At 52.9% G+C, this 13,172-nt stretch overlaps 1 protein-coding gene across 7 annotated transcripts in view; it reads left to right on the top strand.

The window, feature by feature from the left end:
- LOC144125713 (5'-AMP-activated protein kinase subunit gamma-1-like) overlaps nt 1–13,172 on the top strand; it is a 261,476-nt gene that overhangs the window by 145,328 nt on the left and 102,976 nt on the right. The window contains exon 1 of one of the 7 annotated variants that reach the window (XM_077659354.1): nt 10,942–11,542. The exons of the other annotated variants lie outside the window; for them this stretch is intronic. Within the exon in view, the coding sequence (XP_077515480.1) occupies nt 11,140–11,542 (403 nt within the window). The 5' untranslated portion in view covers nt 10,942–11,139. Of the gene's footprint in view, nt 1–10,941; nt 11,543–13,172 lie in introns of those variants that run through there. 7 annotated transcript variants of the gene reach the window in all.

Below are 13,172 nucleotides of genomic sequence, written 5' to 3'. Positions count from 1 at the left end.
ACGTTTCTGCAATCACTACTGCTGCTGTTGAGCCCCCTCACTCGCGCGCTTGCTGTAGTAGTAACTCTGTGCCGACGGGCGAAGGTTGTATAGCAAGGAGAAGTCTCCGCTTGGCCGTTGCTCGCCGGTGCAGGCAAAACTCGGCGGCCGGAGCAGGAAACGGCCTCGCGATGCGACCTTGGCGGCCGCCTGCGCACCTCCACTGAGGACGGGCCGGAAAAGGGGCGACGCGCGCCACTGGCGGTGGGGCTGGCGCGATGTGATGCGCCCCTTGCATGCATGCGCACTGCGCTTGCATTCGTGGGGCACCGTCCCGACAACGTGCGGACGCTTCGCTGCGGCCGCTCGCTTGCTTCACGCGCGTTCCTCTAGGTTCGAAATGAGGGCGATTTTGTCTGCCAGCCGTCGGCTATTCGTATCTGTCTTTTCGTGCGCTTGATAACACGCGCAGAAGCGGAAGGAGGGTACGCGTGTCATTGTGGCGCGTGAAGGTGCTTGATCGTGGGCTCTTGCCATGTCGGACTGTACAGTGAAGTTGCCGGTGGACGTGTTTTCTGCGTGCCCTTCATGTTATTACTCTTTCTGTGAGCAGGAAGATGCGATTGCGAGAGTGCATTAATCGTTCAGGCCCGATGGTTGCCTAAAGGATGCATGCGAGACCGGTCTTCTGAGCACAGAGGGCGGGTATTTTTTTTTTCTCATTTTCCTTAATTGGGCCGACTGCGTAGCTGCACCGACGGTATACCTGTGCGGAGACTTGATGGCAGGGCACTCCCGTGTTTGATACTCGGCGCAGTCGGTTCGCGGAAACTTTGAGCTGATTCGTGGCCCGGAGTAGCTGTTGGGTTCCGTTGCTGTTACGGTGCATCGGCTGGTAGTGTTGCCGTCTGGTGCCGTCAGGTGGCTCGACCGCAGAACTATTGCTGGCATCCTGTCTACTTGTAGGTGTCCAGCAGAGCAGAGCAGGCTCTCAGGAGTTCGACCAATGCAATGAAGCTCGGCCGCTGGCGCGTGCGCTCATCGAACAGTTACGGATGTGCGCCGCTGCAAATCTCGCCACCGGAAAGTTGGCTACAAAACGCGGGACAAAGCCTCGCGTTGTGCAGGATTGGACACAGGGATCATTCATATGTTCTTTTTTGTAACACCGCTCCTATTCTACAGTTCGCACTGCTTAAGGAAAAAAAGAAATTGGAGGGGACATTCAAGCTCCGCCTAATAATAATAATAATAATAATAATAATAATAATAATAATAATAATAATAATAGTAATAAACTTTCTCAAAGGTCGAGGGAAAAAGTATGAAAAAGCTGGACGAGACCTCGACCTTGTACGTCAGACAGGCAGGTACAATGCCATGCGTATGTCAAATGATCCCTCGTAATGCTACACGGTGTATATCATGCCGGCTACACGCTTATTTGCGCTGCGCACAAAATGTCCCATTGACTAGTAAATATGACGCGTATTAAATAGAGAAAAAAGAGTAGAAAATTGTGCGCCCTATAGCAATTTTTTTTTCACCTTTAACAAGAGCCTGTATAGTGGTGCGGAAATTGGGTCAATGCTTGCTTCCTGTAGACAGTTTGAGTACTTCGGTAACATCAGCAAATAGATTAGCGTTTTCTGACCGCAGTTTGTCGGCAGTGTAGGCGATGTGTACTGCGGAGAATGACGACGGCGGGTCGTACTTAGTTTACAAATGGAGGCTTTTCTATACCAAAGAGGCTGTGGTATGTAAGCTCTATTTTTCTTGTGTAGCGCTCGTGAAAGCATGGCCCCTGCATGGAGAATAGATTCTAGCACTAACGCGCCCAGAGGACTCGTCAGTAACTCACTCACCGGAAAACATGTAGCAAAGAGGACGGATTGTCGGTCGAAGCGCATGCAGTAACGGTGCCGTGTGCCAGCTGGTCATGGCAATTTACGAGGGTCTTCGGAATGGTTGTGGTATCGACCGCCAACAGCCGAGGATCAGTAATCCAGCCAACGGCGCCACTTCCGACATCGCGGGCAGTTTATAGATGTCGAGTTGCCTCGCCAGCGCCTCGATTGCTCTGAGCAGTGATCCCCGCAGAGGGAAGCATAAAATAGAGTCATTGCCACCTACACTGAAGCGACATTGATCGCTGTACGTGAACGCGATAAAAATAAGAAGAAAAGAACGTGTCCAGCCACCTTCTTGTACTGGAAATGGGGTGGAGTCCTTGAGAACTAGATTCGACGACGACAGCTAGGACCTGCGCAGCCGTGTTACCAGCCTGATTTTTTTTACTTTATTCATTTATGTCGACATTATTACGCGATATTGCGTAGGCTGCTTAATGCTATGTTCTCATACCTCACTGGGTTAAGCGACGTTAACAGCCACTTTTGGCGCGCTGCCTAGGTTTATTGCTGACGTTTTGCTTTTTTTGTCCAACAAACAGGCGTTAGTAGTGTCAGGTAACCTATGCGGCGCTGAGCGACACTTTGCTTCGCCCGTGTGGCACGGATGTGAGAAATGATATCCAAGCGTGCCGTCTTTGGAACCTGTGCTTGGCTTCAGTGAGTGTAGCTGACTTCTTCCGCATATCCTTCACACGAGTCCCTCCACTTTCTCTTGGCCCTTTCACGGAGCAATGTTGTTCCGTCACAGGAGACTGAGTGCACCAGCTGTCGGAAGACGGGACGAGCGGAGGAGTCCTTGAGAGCAGCCGAGCTGAAACTGCTGCCCTGCGGCATAACTGGAGGGGTGTTTCGAAGCAAGTAGACGATTGTAGCGCCATCACGAGACACAATCACCGCGCGGATCCATTAAACGCAGCTCTCTGGGGCAACCGTGGCCTTGGGTGTTTCTGCGTACCTTGCGCCATTGTGGAGATTAGAGTGTCGCTGTGCTTCGGCCTGGGCGGGGAGACGACAGACACAAGTGGATACTGGCCTCTTACATACAGGTTCCGTAACCACCTGTTTTACAGCGGTCTTCAATTTTAACCCGAATGTCCGCCACGCGTCCCGCGAACGTCTACGGGGAAAATATTGGTTATGGGGGGGTCGTCATTGGCGTCCTTCAGGCACTGCCTTTGCCCCTCTCTTCCGCATGCATGCTGTACTGTACTGTTAACTGCTGTACTGTACTGTGTACTGTACCGTTAACGTGCGATTGAGAACGAAAAAACTGCTGTAAGCGCGTTCGCGCTAAACTTAAACACGTTTGTATTTTATGCAAACGCGCATGTTCTAACCAGCTGTAGCGATATGGCGCGTACAAGCAGGAGGACAGCTTACACTGACAAAAGCACGATACCTCTGTTGGAAGGCGCTTCGCCGAATGTAGTAACCGAGGTGGTTTGACTTTTAGCCAGCCTTTGTAAGGGTGGTTTCCTCGCGTTTCCCTGAGTTCAGTCGGCAATTAAATGGAAGAACAGGTTTCTATGTTCCTAGTAGCTGGGGAAAGCCTCAGGGGGCTTGCCAATGTTTCGTTGAGAGGACTTGTCTTGAGGACAGTATTGTAGTCACTCAGAAGCAGAACGTGGTGTAGCATATAGAAATCTGGTCACATGCGCGGTTGCCCTGTGTCAAGGAGTGGACTGAGGCCAGGCGTGCATAGCGGGATTCCAGCCTGCTGAACTAACAGCGCATAAGCGAAAGCGAGTGCTAAGAAAAACGCGAAAGACGGCGCGCGCAGAGTAATTGGTCACGATGTTCTCCAAGCTGCGTGATCCTTCTTGTCTGGGGGCAGCTGTGTTCTCTCTCTCTGCTCGTTTTCCCCTCTGCGGCACCTCCTTGACGTCAGTGTCGTTGTCGGCGCTCCGGTCTCCACTTACGTGTGCGGTGCTGGCCAGGCTAAGCAGCGTTTTGCATCAGGCACGTCTGTGTACCCAGCCGGAACCTTGCGAGTTGCCATCGTCTGGACCGTAGCCACGTGTGTGTTGCTGCCTGGTGAATTACTTTGCGAAACGGCCGCGCGTATGATTGCCTGCATGCTCCTGAGTGGGAGCGGCTGATCCCGACGTTCGCCACTGAAAGTACGCATTGTAAAAAAGAGAGCAATTACTCATTAGCATATCACGTCACAGCAGCCGGCTGCTAGCTTTCCTCTGCAGCCGTTGGCTGCGCATAGATGGATGCTGATGAGTAATTACTCCCTCAGTACAAATCTATTCTACCTTGTGGGGATTCCCCTAAAACATTGGACACAATTGCCATCTGCGAGCCGTCCTGGTTAGCTCAGTTGGCAGAGAGACAGCTTCAGACAGGCGGTGGACCCGGGTAAGAACACGGGAGGGACCAGGACGAATTTTCTTGTACTACAAAGTTTTTGAAAGCCGTATCTTTCCTTTGTGTTTTGACCCGACCTTGAGTAGAAGAAAAGCCTTGTGCCATTGCGCTCTTTGGCTACAGATGCCCTTGCGCCATAAAAATGCATCATCATCATCCTAATCATATTTCTTTTTGTAGCCGATCGCTGTGCTTAGGCGGATGCTTATGAGAGTTTACTCCCTCATTAGAAATATACTCCACTTAGGAGGATTTTCCTAACACACTGTACCAAACTACACATTCTACGCTCGCGAGTTATTTACCACGTCTTTATTATAGCTTCAAAAAACTGTTCCTCGTGTCACTAACTAAATTTCGTAACTTCAAGTAGTACATCTGTCGTCGATGTCTATTATCAGGTGCTGAAGCACCTATCTACGCTTCTTCTGAAGCGGGAAAAAGCGTCAGAAAGCAAGCTAAACACATAGGGGACATATGCGCCGTCGTCTACTATCTTCCTCTGATTGGTCAGCCTTGAGCATGGCGGCGTCCATTAGTTTTTAAGGAGAGAGCACGCACACAAACCTGGTGCACCCAGACGCTGAGCCGTGGCCCGCGCTGTTGCCCACCCACATCATGCCATCCTTACAGCACCGTACGGCCTCCATCGAAATGCGGCCGCTATTGAACCCGCAACCTAGGGCTCAGCAGTCCAGCGCGAGTTTACACACACGGCCTCGCGCGGGTGAAGAATGGTTTCAAACGTCCCGATCAGCGAAAAAACGTTCCTTCGTCGTATTCGGCGGCGGCGTCCCCTGCAGGTCCCCCTACAGTTTTAGACCACCCACCAAGAGCCCCACTCACTGTTTTCACCAATGTTTGAAGCCTGCTTGACGTTGCAAACCGAGTCTCGAATCGAAACCTTGAAAACCGAAGTGCTGGCGCACGTAATTCGCATTTGGCCTAAGGACGCTAAATCGGCCCGGTAATCTTTTTTTAGTTCGTGCATGAACAACCAACGGCGCAGCAGTATACCGCTGTATCATTTTTTTGTTTGTGCCAGAACGTATAGGCAGCGGTTTTCGGAACGATTCAACTTTACTCCATAGTTCAGGCGTCGCTCGTGGGCTCGGGCTCTCACAGGCGTCTGCGCGGGTTTCAGCAGACCCCAGTAGGTGGAGCGACATCCTTCTCTGCGTGTGTCGCTTCCGCGATGTCAAGCGCCACGTTGCATCGGCCATGTCTTGTTAAGCAAAGTGCATTAATCGACAGCGCGCTTTGGGCCGCATCGGTGCCCCGTCTGCATATTGGCACAGCGCGGAGCCCCCCTCGCTGCGGTTTCGTCACCGGCCCGTGGCAGCGTAGCAACGAGCCCCTCTTTAACGCGTGGTTGCCGGTGTGCGCGGGCATAACGGTGAGCCGGCAATGGTGCAAGGGGTCTCTCCGCGTGGCAAATGGATTGCAGCGGTATTGCAACATCTTACTGGCACGCGCTGTATTAGACCTTGTCAAGAACGCTTTCGTTGCATTGTTTCGCGATTGACCCTCAACATGTGCCGTCCTGTGCATGCGAGTGGGTGCTCGGCCCAAAAGTTTTGCCTCCGGGGTTCTATTTTTTTCCTTCCAGTTAATAATAATAATAATAATAATAATAATAATAATAATAATAATAATAATAATAATAATAATAATAATAATAATAATTGGTTTTGGGGGAAAGGAAATGGCGCAGTATCTGTCTCATATATCGTTGGACACCTGAACCGCGCCGTAAGGGAAGGGATAAGGGAGGGAGTGAAAGAAGAAAGGAAGAAGGAGGTGCCGTAGTGGAGGGCTCCGGAATAATTTCGACCACCTGGGGATCTTTAACGTGCACTGACATCGCACAGCACACGGGCGCCTTAGCGTTTTTCCTCCATAAAAACGCAGCAGCCGCGGTCGGGTTCGAACCCGGGTTTCCTTCCAGTTGATAAAATAGCGAATTATTGCACTTGAAAAATTTGCATGCAGATTGAAAGCTTTAAGCGTCCTTTATCTCCGGGGTGCGCGTCAGTTCTCGTTTAGTTCCGATTCACTCGAGCTACCGGCGCACGGTTAGTGCTTGCGTGCCGTCGTAATAGGAGACTGTGGGCTGCCCCACCCACCCGGGAGCCCAGACGTTGCACTGTCGTATACCTGGATGTTCCATGTGACGAAGGAACGCGTCCGAAAGGAACGTGTCCGACGAAGGGTTCACCAGCGTTGTGCGTCGTGTGTGTCGCCAACAGCCGCCCTCAATCATTGTTCTCCGGAGCCGGCGACGTTTCATTTCCCAGCGCCGCACTAAGGGACTGCCGCAGCGGCGCTGCGAAAATAGGTAGCGGTAGCAAGCGCACTGCCACATTGTGCACGAGCAGCTGGCTCGGACACTGTATCAACCAGTGTTAAAAGACATGGTTGAAGCTCTGAGTCGCCGGGGTGTGTCGGACTTTTTTTCTCCCTTTGGTACCCAGTTAGAACCGTTCATGCGGTGCTCTCTTTACTTTTGCACTCCTGCAATTTCTTGCACTACGAAACATTTCTTTAGTCAGTCGTTAAGATATAAAATGATAAAAGAGCTTTCCTGTGATATGCAGGCAGGAAGTGCAATGTAGACATCCGGCAGCGTGACCGTTCATTGTGCAGAGCCAGGGGCTGCTCGTCATTCTCTGGTCGCCAGTCTGCGTCTGCTAGAAATTTAATATATAACTCTGAGCTGTAGATAGTGCCGTCGCAAGAATTGCAACGTCATCAGCGTACTCATTCTCGCTGCTTCTAGGCCCATTACAAACCCGCTGCTTTTATAACCTACAACCTTAAAAGAAATTCCACCCGCAAATTATGTCATGGAGTTAATCTGCCACAACGCTTTCGGCGCTCTTCAGTCCGAGGTGCCTTTTCGCCAGAAAAACTTATTATTATTATTTTTTCTGAAATGTCGTTTGTGGGCCTCTGAACAACCTCGCCGACCGCTTGAAATAAAACAAGCATGCTTTCCCCCTTTACACCGGAGACTTGCGGGCGGCGTGCTTTCGCGAGGAGACGTGCATCGAGATTACGCGGCCTGTGTGGGGCGCTGGAATCGGACGGCTATCCAAAGCTGAAAAACGCCATACAACTGCTTAAAGGCGGCGCTGACTACTGCTGACCAGGGCGAAAACACTATCCCGGAGAATACGACATTATCCTCCGCTTCTAGGAACGGCAGTTGGCAATTGGTGCGTTGCTATAATTTGCCACAATTCTGATGCCTTCTATGCGTAGCGCAAAATTTCCAGCTCCCGCAGCTGTGTGTTATGCACGGTCTACGAGTGTAAACTTCAGCAGCAAGGTCAGTACAGTGACGTACTCGATAGAACAGCTTCTGACTACTCTGGGAGAAATTATGATTTCGGAGAGCTAAATCGGTAGCGCTGTCGCTTCAAGGCGACGGAAGTCATTCCTCGTGTTGTGGCAGCGCACGAGGCGCACACTTTCAAAGCGAACCGCCGTAGAGCAACGGTACCTCGCGGAGCTCGTCGGAGGCGTAGGTTCGTTGCCGAGCGCACTGCGCCCTCTACGAACGAATCCGGTAGTTTCAGCCGAGCCCAGAGGCGCTCCTATTTTCCGTTGTCAATGGTTGTCAAGAGGACCGGCCGTGGTAAGAGCGGTGAAGTGAGCGTGACGTTCGCGCGGTGGCGCTGCTGTTGCAGAGTGCGAGTGTTGTCGTTTTCCGCGCCGTTTTCGCTCCCGAGGCGCGCCATTTGCGCGAGTCGCTCGGAGCGAAGGCTGCCCATGGGAGCAAACGCGCTCAGTCGCTTGCCATCGGGCTTAGGTACCGCTTCATGCCGCTTATTTGCAGGCAGTCTAGATGTCGCGCAGCCGGTCGGCGGCGCAACTTTACGGCTCCCTGTATGTTTAAAGGTGGACTTGTAGGGGTTGCAGTCTTCGCGCGTGTTCTTTCATTCCGTCTGTTCCTTCTGATTTCCTTAATTCCTCTTCATTTTCCGATTACTCGGGCAACTGCTTTCCCTCCTTCGTAGCCACTTTGATTCGTTATCCGTTGTGGCTATAGCGTAACAGGAGGAGAAAGATCTGACAGTCGATCTGGTCGTCGAGAGCAGATGTATGCATGAAATACATCGTGGGAAAACGATAGCGCATTTCACACATGGCAGTAGCTGCACTCAAGCCTTGAGGAGTCTCCGCCATCAGCCTTTTCCTTAGCTCGGCAGAGCTCTCGGCTTCCGTGTGCTGTGTGTGTGTGTTGTCCGCGCACGTTAAAAATCCCCGGGTGGTCTAAATCTGCGGCACCTGTTTTTTGCTTCTTTCATTCGCTTTTTCACCCCTACCCCACGGCACGGTTTAGTCAATCGCGCAACGCGAGGACCTTTGGCGATGGTCGAGTGAAATGCTGCTGAATTAAGACCAAAAACAGAAGGATTTAAGGAATTTTACCTGTCACTGTTTGGAAGTGCCGCAGTTTGCAGTCTTTTCGTGGTCAGCAAACTGTGTAATGTAATTCACGTCTTACGCTGTTTTTGTCCTTTTTTTGTGTGTGGGAGGGGGGGGGGGGGAATGGCGTAGTAACTGTTTCACTTCTCGCTGGGCACCATAACCGCGCAGAAGGGGGGGGGGATAAAGGTGGGAGTGAAAGAAGAAAAAATAACAGGTTCCGTAGTGGAGGGATTGAACCGCTTTTTCACCTCACCAACAGGTTCCGATCTTTTGTTTCCTTTGTCACTTATCTTGTAGAATCATGTTGTCTTTTCTTTTTTCTTGCGGTTGTTGTTTTCAAGAGCTCATTGCTCTGCCTTTCAAGAGTTCGCGTAATATTGCCTAAATAACATGATTTTTTTTTCTCCTGGTCGGTTCGTAGTTTGACAGGTCCCGGTGTTCGCGCAAGGTCGCTGAATAAAAATTTTCTCTGTTCGGCCGACGCTGGTGCGTAAGCGTGGGCGTACAGCAGTTTTCGTCAATGCGAAGAACATAAACTCCACCTCCCTAAACCAGAAATCGTTAATGGCGCAGCATTCATTGTTGCACCGTTTTCTTTCGGGAAGGGGGGGGGGGGGGGGGGTCTTTCGTACCCCGCACGCATATCTATTCGCAACGAACCGCCGTTAGCCATGGTAACAAGCACTGTTGTATCGTCCCTGGCACTGCCCCAAAATCTGACTCCCTCTTTTTGGCCTGGGTCGCTGCATAATACCGTTGCTATGGCCCTGCCTTGGTCGGGTCCGCATTGCGAAACCCGCAAAATCAAATCGACATCGCTACTCGCAAGTGCACCTACTCCACGTGACCCCCTGCCGAATGTTTCGAAATCGAGAGTGTACCGCTGCATGCGACTGCTCATTTACTTGATGGTCTTACGGTTCGACCCATCGGGGCGGCGTCTTTTCGTAGTGGGCGTATGCGACGAGTACAAGTGCTTCCACGCGAGGCGACAAGATTCCTCCTCCTCCTCCTCTTGTTATTTGTTTCCTGCTGTCTTCGCTGACGAACAAACGTCGCTTTCGGCAGCGTCACGTCGGCGGGGCGCGGCTTAGTTCTACGCTTGAGCCCTTTGGAGGAAGCAGGGCGGCTCTGGCCGGAACGCCGATTGCATTGAAGCTCCTGCTAAGCCGTGGCAAGAACATAAGACGCCGCGAAAAAAAGAGTAAAAAGCAAGTGCAAAGAAAAGTATAAAAAACAAAACAGCGGGGGGCCGTTCGAGAAAGCTCCTTTTTCATCGAGCGTCCGGCACAGAACGTGCGGCGCAATCGGATGGAGAAACGTCTTGCGATCCCCCTCCTCGCTGTTTTGAAGGGCTAGAGGAAGAGAGGGGACAGCATTGCCTCATGCCAGTGCGAGCAGCCAAGAATTGAAACGCGCGCATTTGTGTACCGCACCTTCTTTCTATCTTTTGAGTGGTTCTGCGTACGAAAAGCGTGGCGTTTCTTTACGCAGTCGAGATGCGTGTACTGTATCGACACCGATACATTGCGCCGCTTGTTATATGGCGCAGAACTCGGTGTTTCACACTGGCCAGTGGGATTCGCTCGTACGTGGTTTGTGATGTAAGCTGACAGCCGCGGGCTGGTGGTCTGTTCCTTCGGAGGGTCTTCATGTTGCCAACATTGTCTTTTTAACAGGTGTACCATCGCCCCCTGTGGACATTAATTAGTTTGAACGCTTATTAAAATAAATAAAAATAATATTATCAAGTGGACAGTTAGTGGCCTGCAGCATTTGCTTGCGCCTCTGTAGCGTGACTCAGCGAAAAAGAAATCCTTTTTTCTTTCGTCACCTCGCAATTGCCAGACGCTCCGTGTACGGAAAGCCGCTTCTACTGTAAATGGGCGAAGCCTGGTGATGGATGAAGCGATACGTCTGTACTCTATTTTTTTTTTCCGCCGTAAAGCCGGAGCAGCGATTCGAGATGAACGCGACCCCAAGTCCAAGCTCGTGTCGTCGAGTGCACCGCATTACCCTGCGATCTTGCCTTCTTTACCGAAAGCAAAAAAGACAAGAGTCGCGGCGGGCGGGGTGCCAAGGGAGGGAGGCGGCACGCGAGAAGCAGCAAAACGGGCCTCGGCAGTAGAGCAGAGCGAAGCATCGTCGTCCGCAGTGCCTCTTCTCCCCTTCGCGCGGAGGTCGCTCCGCGGACGGCGCTCGGAGCGGCGGCAGTGCTCCGCGCCGGCTTCTACGCGTCGCAGTCGGCGCCTGGGTCGCGCCTGTCACGGGGCTGCGCGCGGGGCCCCCCTTGCGCCGCTGCCGCCGCCGGAGGAGAGTGCGCGCACGCCGGCTGCTCCGCGTGTGGTGTGTTTTCGCGTGTGCCATGTGGCCGGAGTCCACCCGGGGCCTGCCGCCCAGTTGCGTGCCTAGGAGCGCTGCCGACGGGGCTTGAGCCATGCGCACGCTGGCCAAGGAAGGCCGGCTGCCGCCGACCCTGGAAGAGCCGCCCCCCTCGGGGGGCGACGCCGGGCCCGCCGAGCCGCCGGTGCCCCCGCGCTCGGTCAAGGCGCGCTCGCCGTTCAGCCGGCTGACGCTGCACGCGAGCGACGCCGGCGCGGCGCTGTTCCGCCACAAGTCGCCCTCCAAGTCCCCCACGCGGGCGCTCAAGTCCCCTCCGCCGACGGCCAAGGGCAAGCAGGCTGCAGCCCCCCAGCCCGCTGCCGACCGCGCTGCCCAGCAGCAGGCGGATCACGCCTCCAAGGGCCACCACTCGTCGTTCGCCCGTGGCCTGCGCTTCCAGCTGAAGCGCCGCAACACGTCCGCCTTCGCGGGACAGCTGCGTCCGGACCCGGGACCAGGTCGGTGGGCGCGCCCCAGCCGCAGAATTCATTGCTCGTTTCGTTGGCAGCGGTGTGCTCTGGTGTCTCCAGTGTCCGCCGGTGGTCTTTGCGCTGCACCCTTCCTGCCCGCGTTGTCGTCGGTTGTTTTCGCCGGCTTGCGCCGTTCGCCCGCAGCTTCTTCCAACGCCCGTTCGGGCCACGACGTTTTCGCTCGGAAAAATGAAGCCTCGTCCCCCGCGTCCTCGTGCTAATGCTCGCGGCGTGTCTTGGCCTTCCTTGGCCGGAAGCGCGTGACCCGGTCGGTTCTGAAGGGGCGCGCACCTCTAGCTCTTCGAGAAAGCAGCGCGGCACTGTCGTTATTGGCCCAGACTGTGACAAGTCCGTTTGTCCTTCCAGCGGCGAACGTAGACGTGAAGACCCGGCTGTTTCTCTTAGGATCAGTGCGAGATGTGGCTCTGCCACATTTCGTTCCTCAGACAGGTGCACGATTGTCGCGCGCATTTGCAGTCGCTAGCCCATCACTTGTCGAATCGGTTTTTTCGCCACACTCCCGACAATTACAGTGTACACGATGTGGCTGATTCTTCTTCTTTTCTCTTCTGCTGATGGTCTTCAAAAATTTATCTCTCCTGTGCGCTGGAGAGATGATCGAAGAAGGGTACGAACCAGAATCTCGTCGACTACTTTCGGGGACACGATATTCGTAAAACTGCGGTACTGCGTGCCTCGTTGAGCTTTTTCGTGAGCCGAATGGCGGCGGATTTTATTTTTCGTTGCGTCGCTAAGCGCTTGCCAAGGCGTTTCTGCGAAGCGCGCGTTGCTCGCTTGCTGTCCTAACCGGCTTCCTCTGACCAGTCTTAAATAGCACCGGGCCGAGTTGCATTGTTTTCTTTTTAATCACCGACCTGTGGTGCGTGTGTTTGTTGCGCCGTCACCCGTACCACTGCGAGGCGCGCGAGAACAGTATAGTGTGGATTATGAAATTTCTGCGCAGAAAAACCATGAGAGTACACCGACTTTTGTTTGCAACGAGGAGCGTTCATGCAGTACATTGGGCTAATGTCAACGCCCCTTCTGCAGCCCATTCCAAGAATCGCCCATAAATCCGCCCCTGGATGATTAGGTGCAGTTTTCATTTCATTTATTTCAACCTTAAAGGCCCGAGGGCATTACATAAGGAGGGGCTTACAAATGGTTTTGCGTAAATGCACTCATGATGACAACATAAGCACAATGAGCGCAATACTGCAACTGTAAACGCAAAAAAAAAACAAGGAGGATCAAGTGGTTACAAGTAGGGTAAGCAAAAAAATACAGAAAAATACAGGAAGAAAAAGAAACAGGGAAAAGTACAGGGCAACAAAAGGTTCACGTGTTCTGAAAATGACTGGCGAGTTTCGCGCGAAATGATTTGCGATCGTTGCATGAAACTGTGTTGTTGGGCAGGGCATTCCAGTGGGTCATTGCGTCAAAAAAAAAAAAACTGCTCATTGCTGAAGTACGACTCTTGATGCTGACTGTGGGACGGCTGGGGCGTCTGGAAGTTCGGATTGGTGGTTTCAGCAGGGGGTGCTTCTCTCTGGTACGTGCATACATTTTGTGAGACGGGGTGTGGCTGCTTTGCCTACGCATGCGCTCTGGTTTGTTC

The sequence above is a fragment of the Amblyomma americanum genome, chromosome 3, assembly GCF_052857255.1.
Source record: "Amblyomma americanum isolate KBUSLIRL-KWMA chromosome 3, ASM5285725v1, whole genome shotgun sequence".
In the NCBI taxonomy this organism is placed as follows: domain Eukaryota; kingdom Metazoa; phylum Arthropoda; class Arachnida; order Ixodida; family Ixodidae; genus Amblyomma; species Amblyomma americanum.
This window is presented reverse-complemented; position numbering and strand designations above follow the sequence as displayed.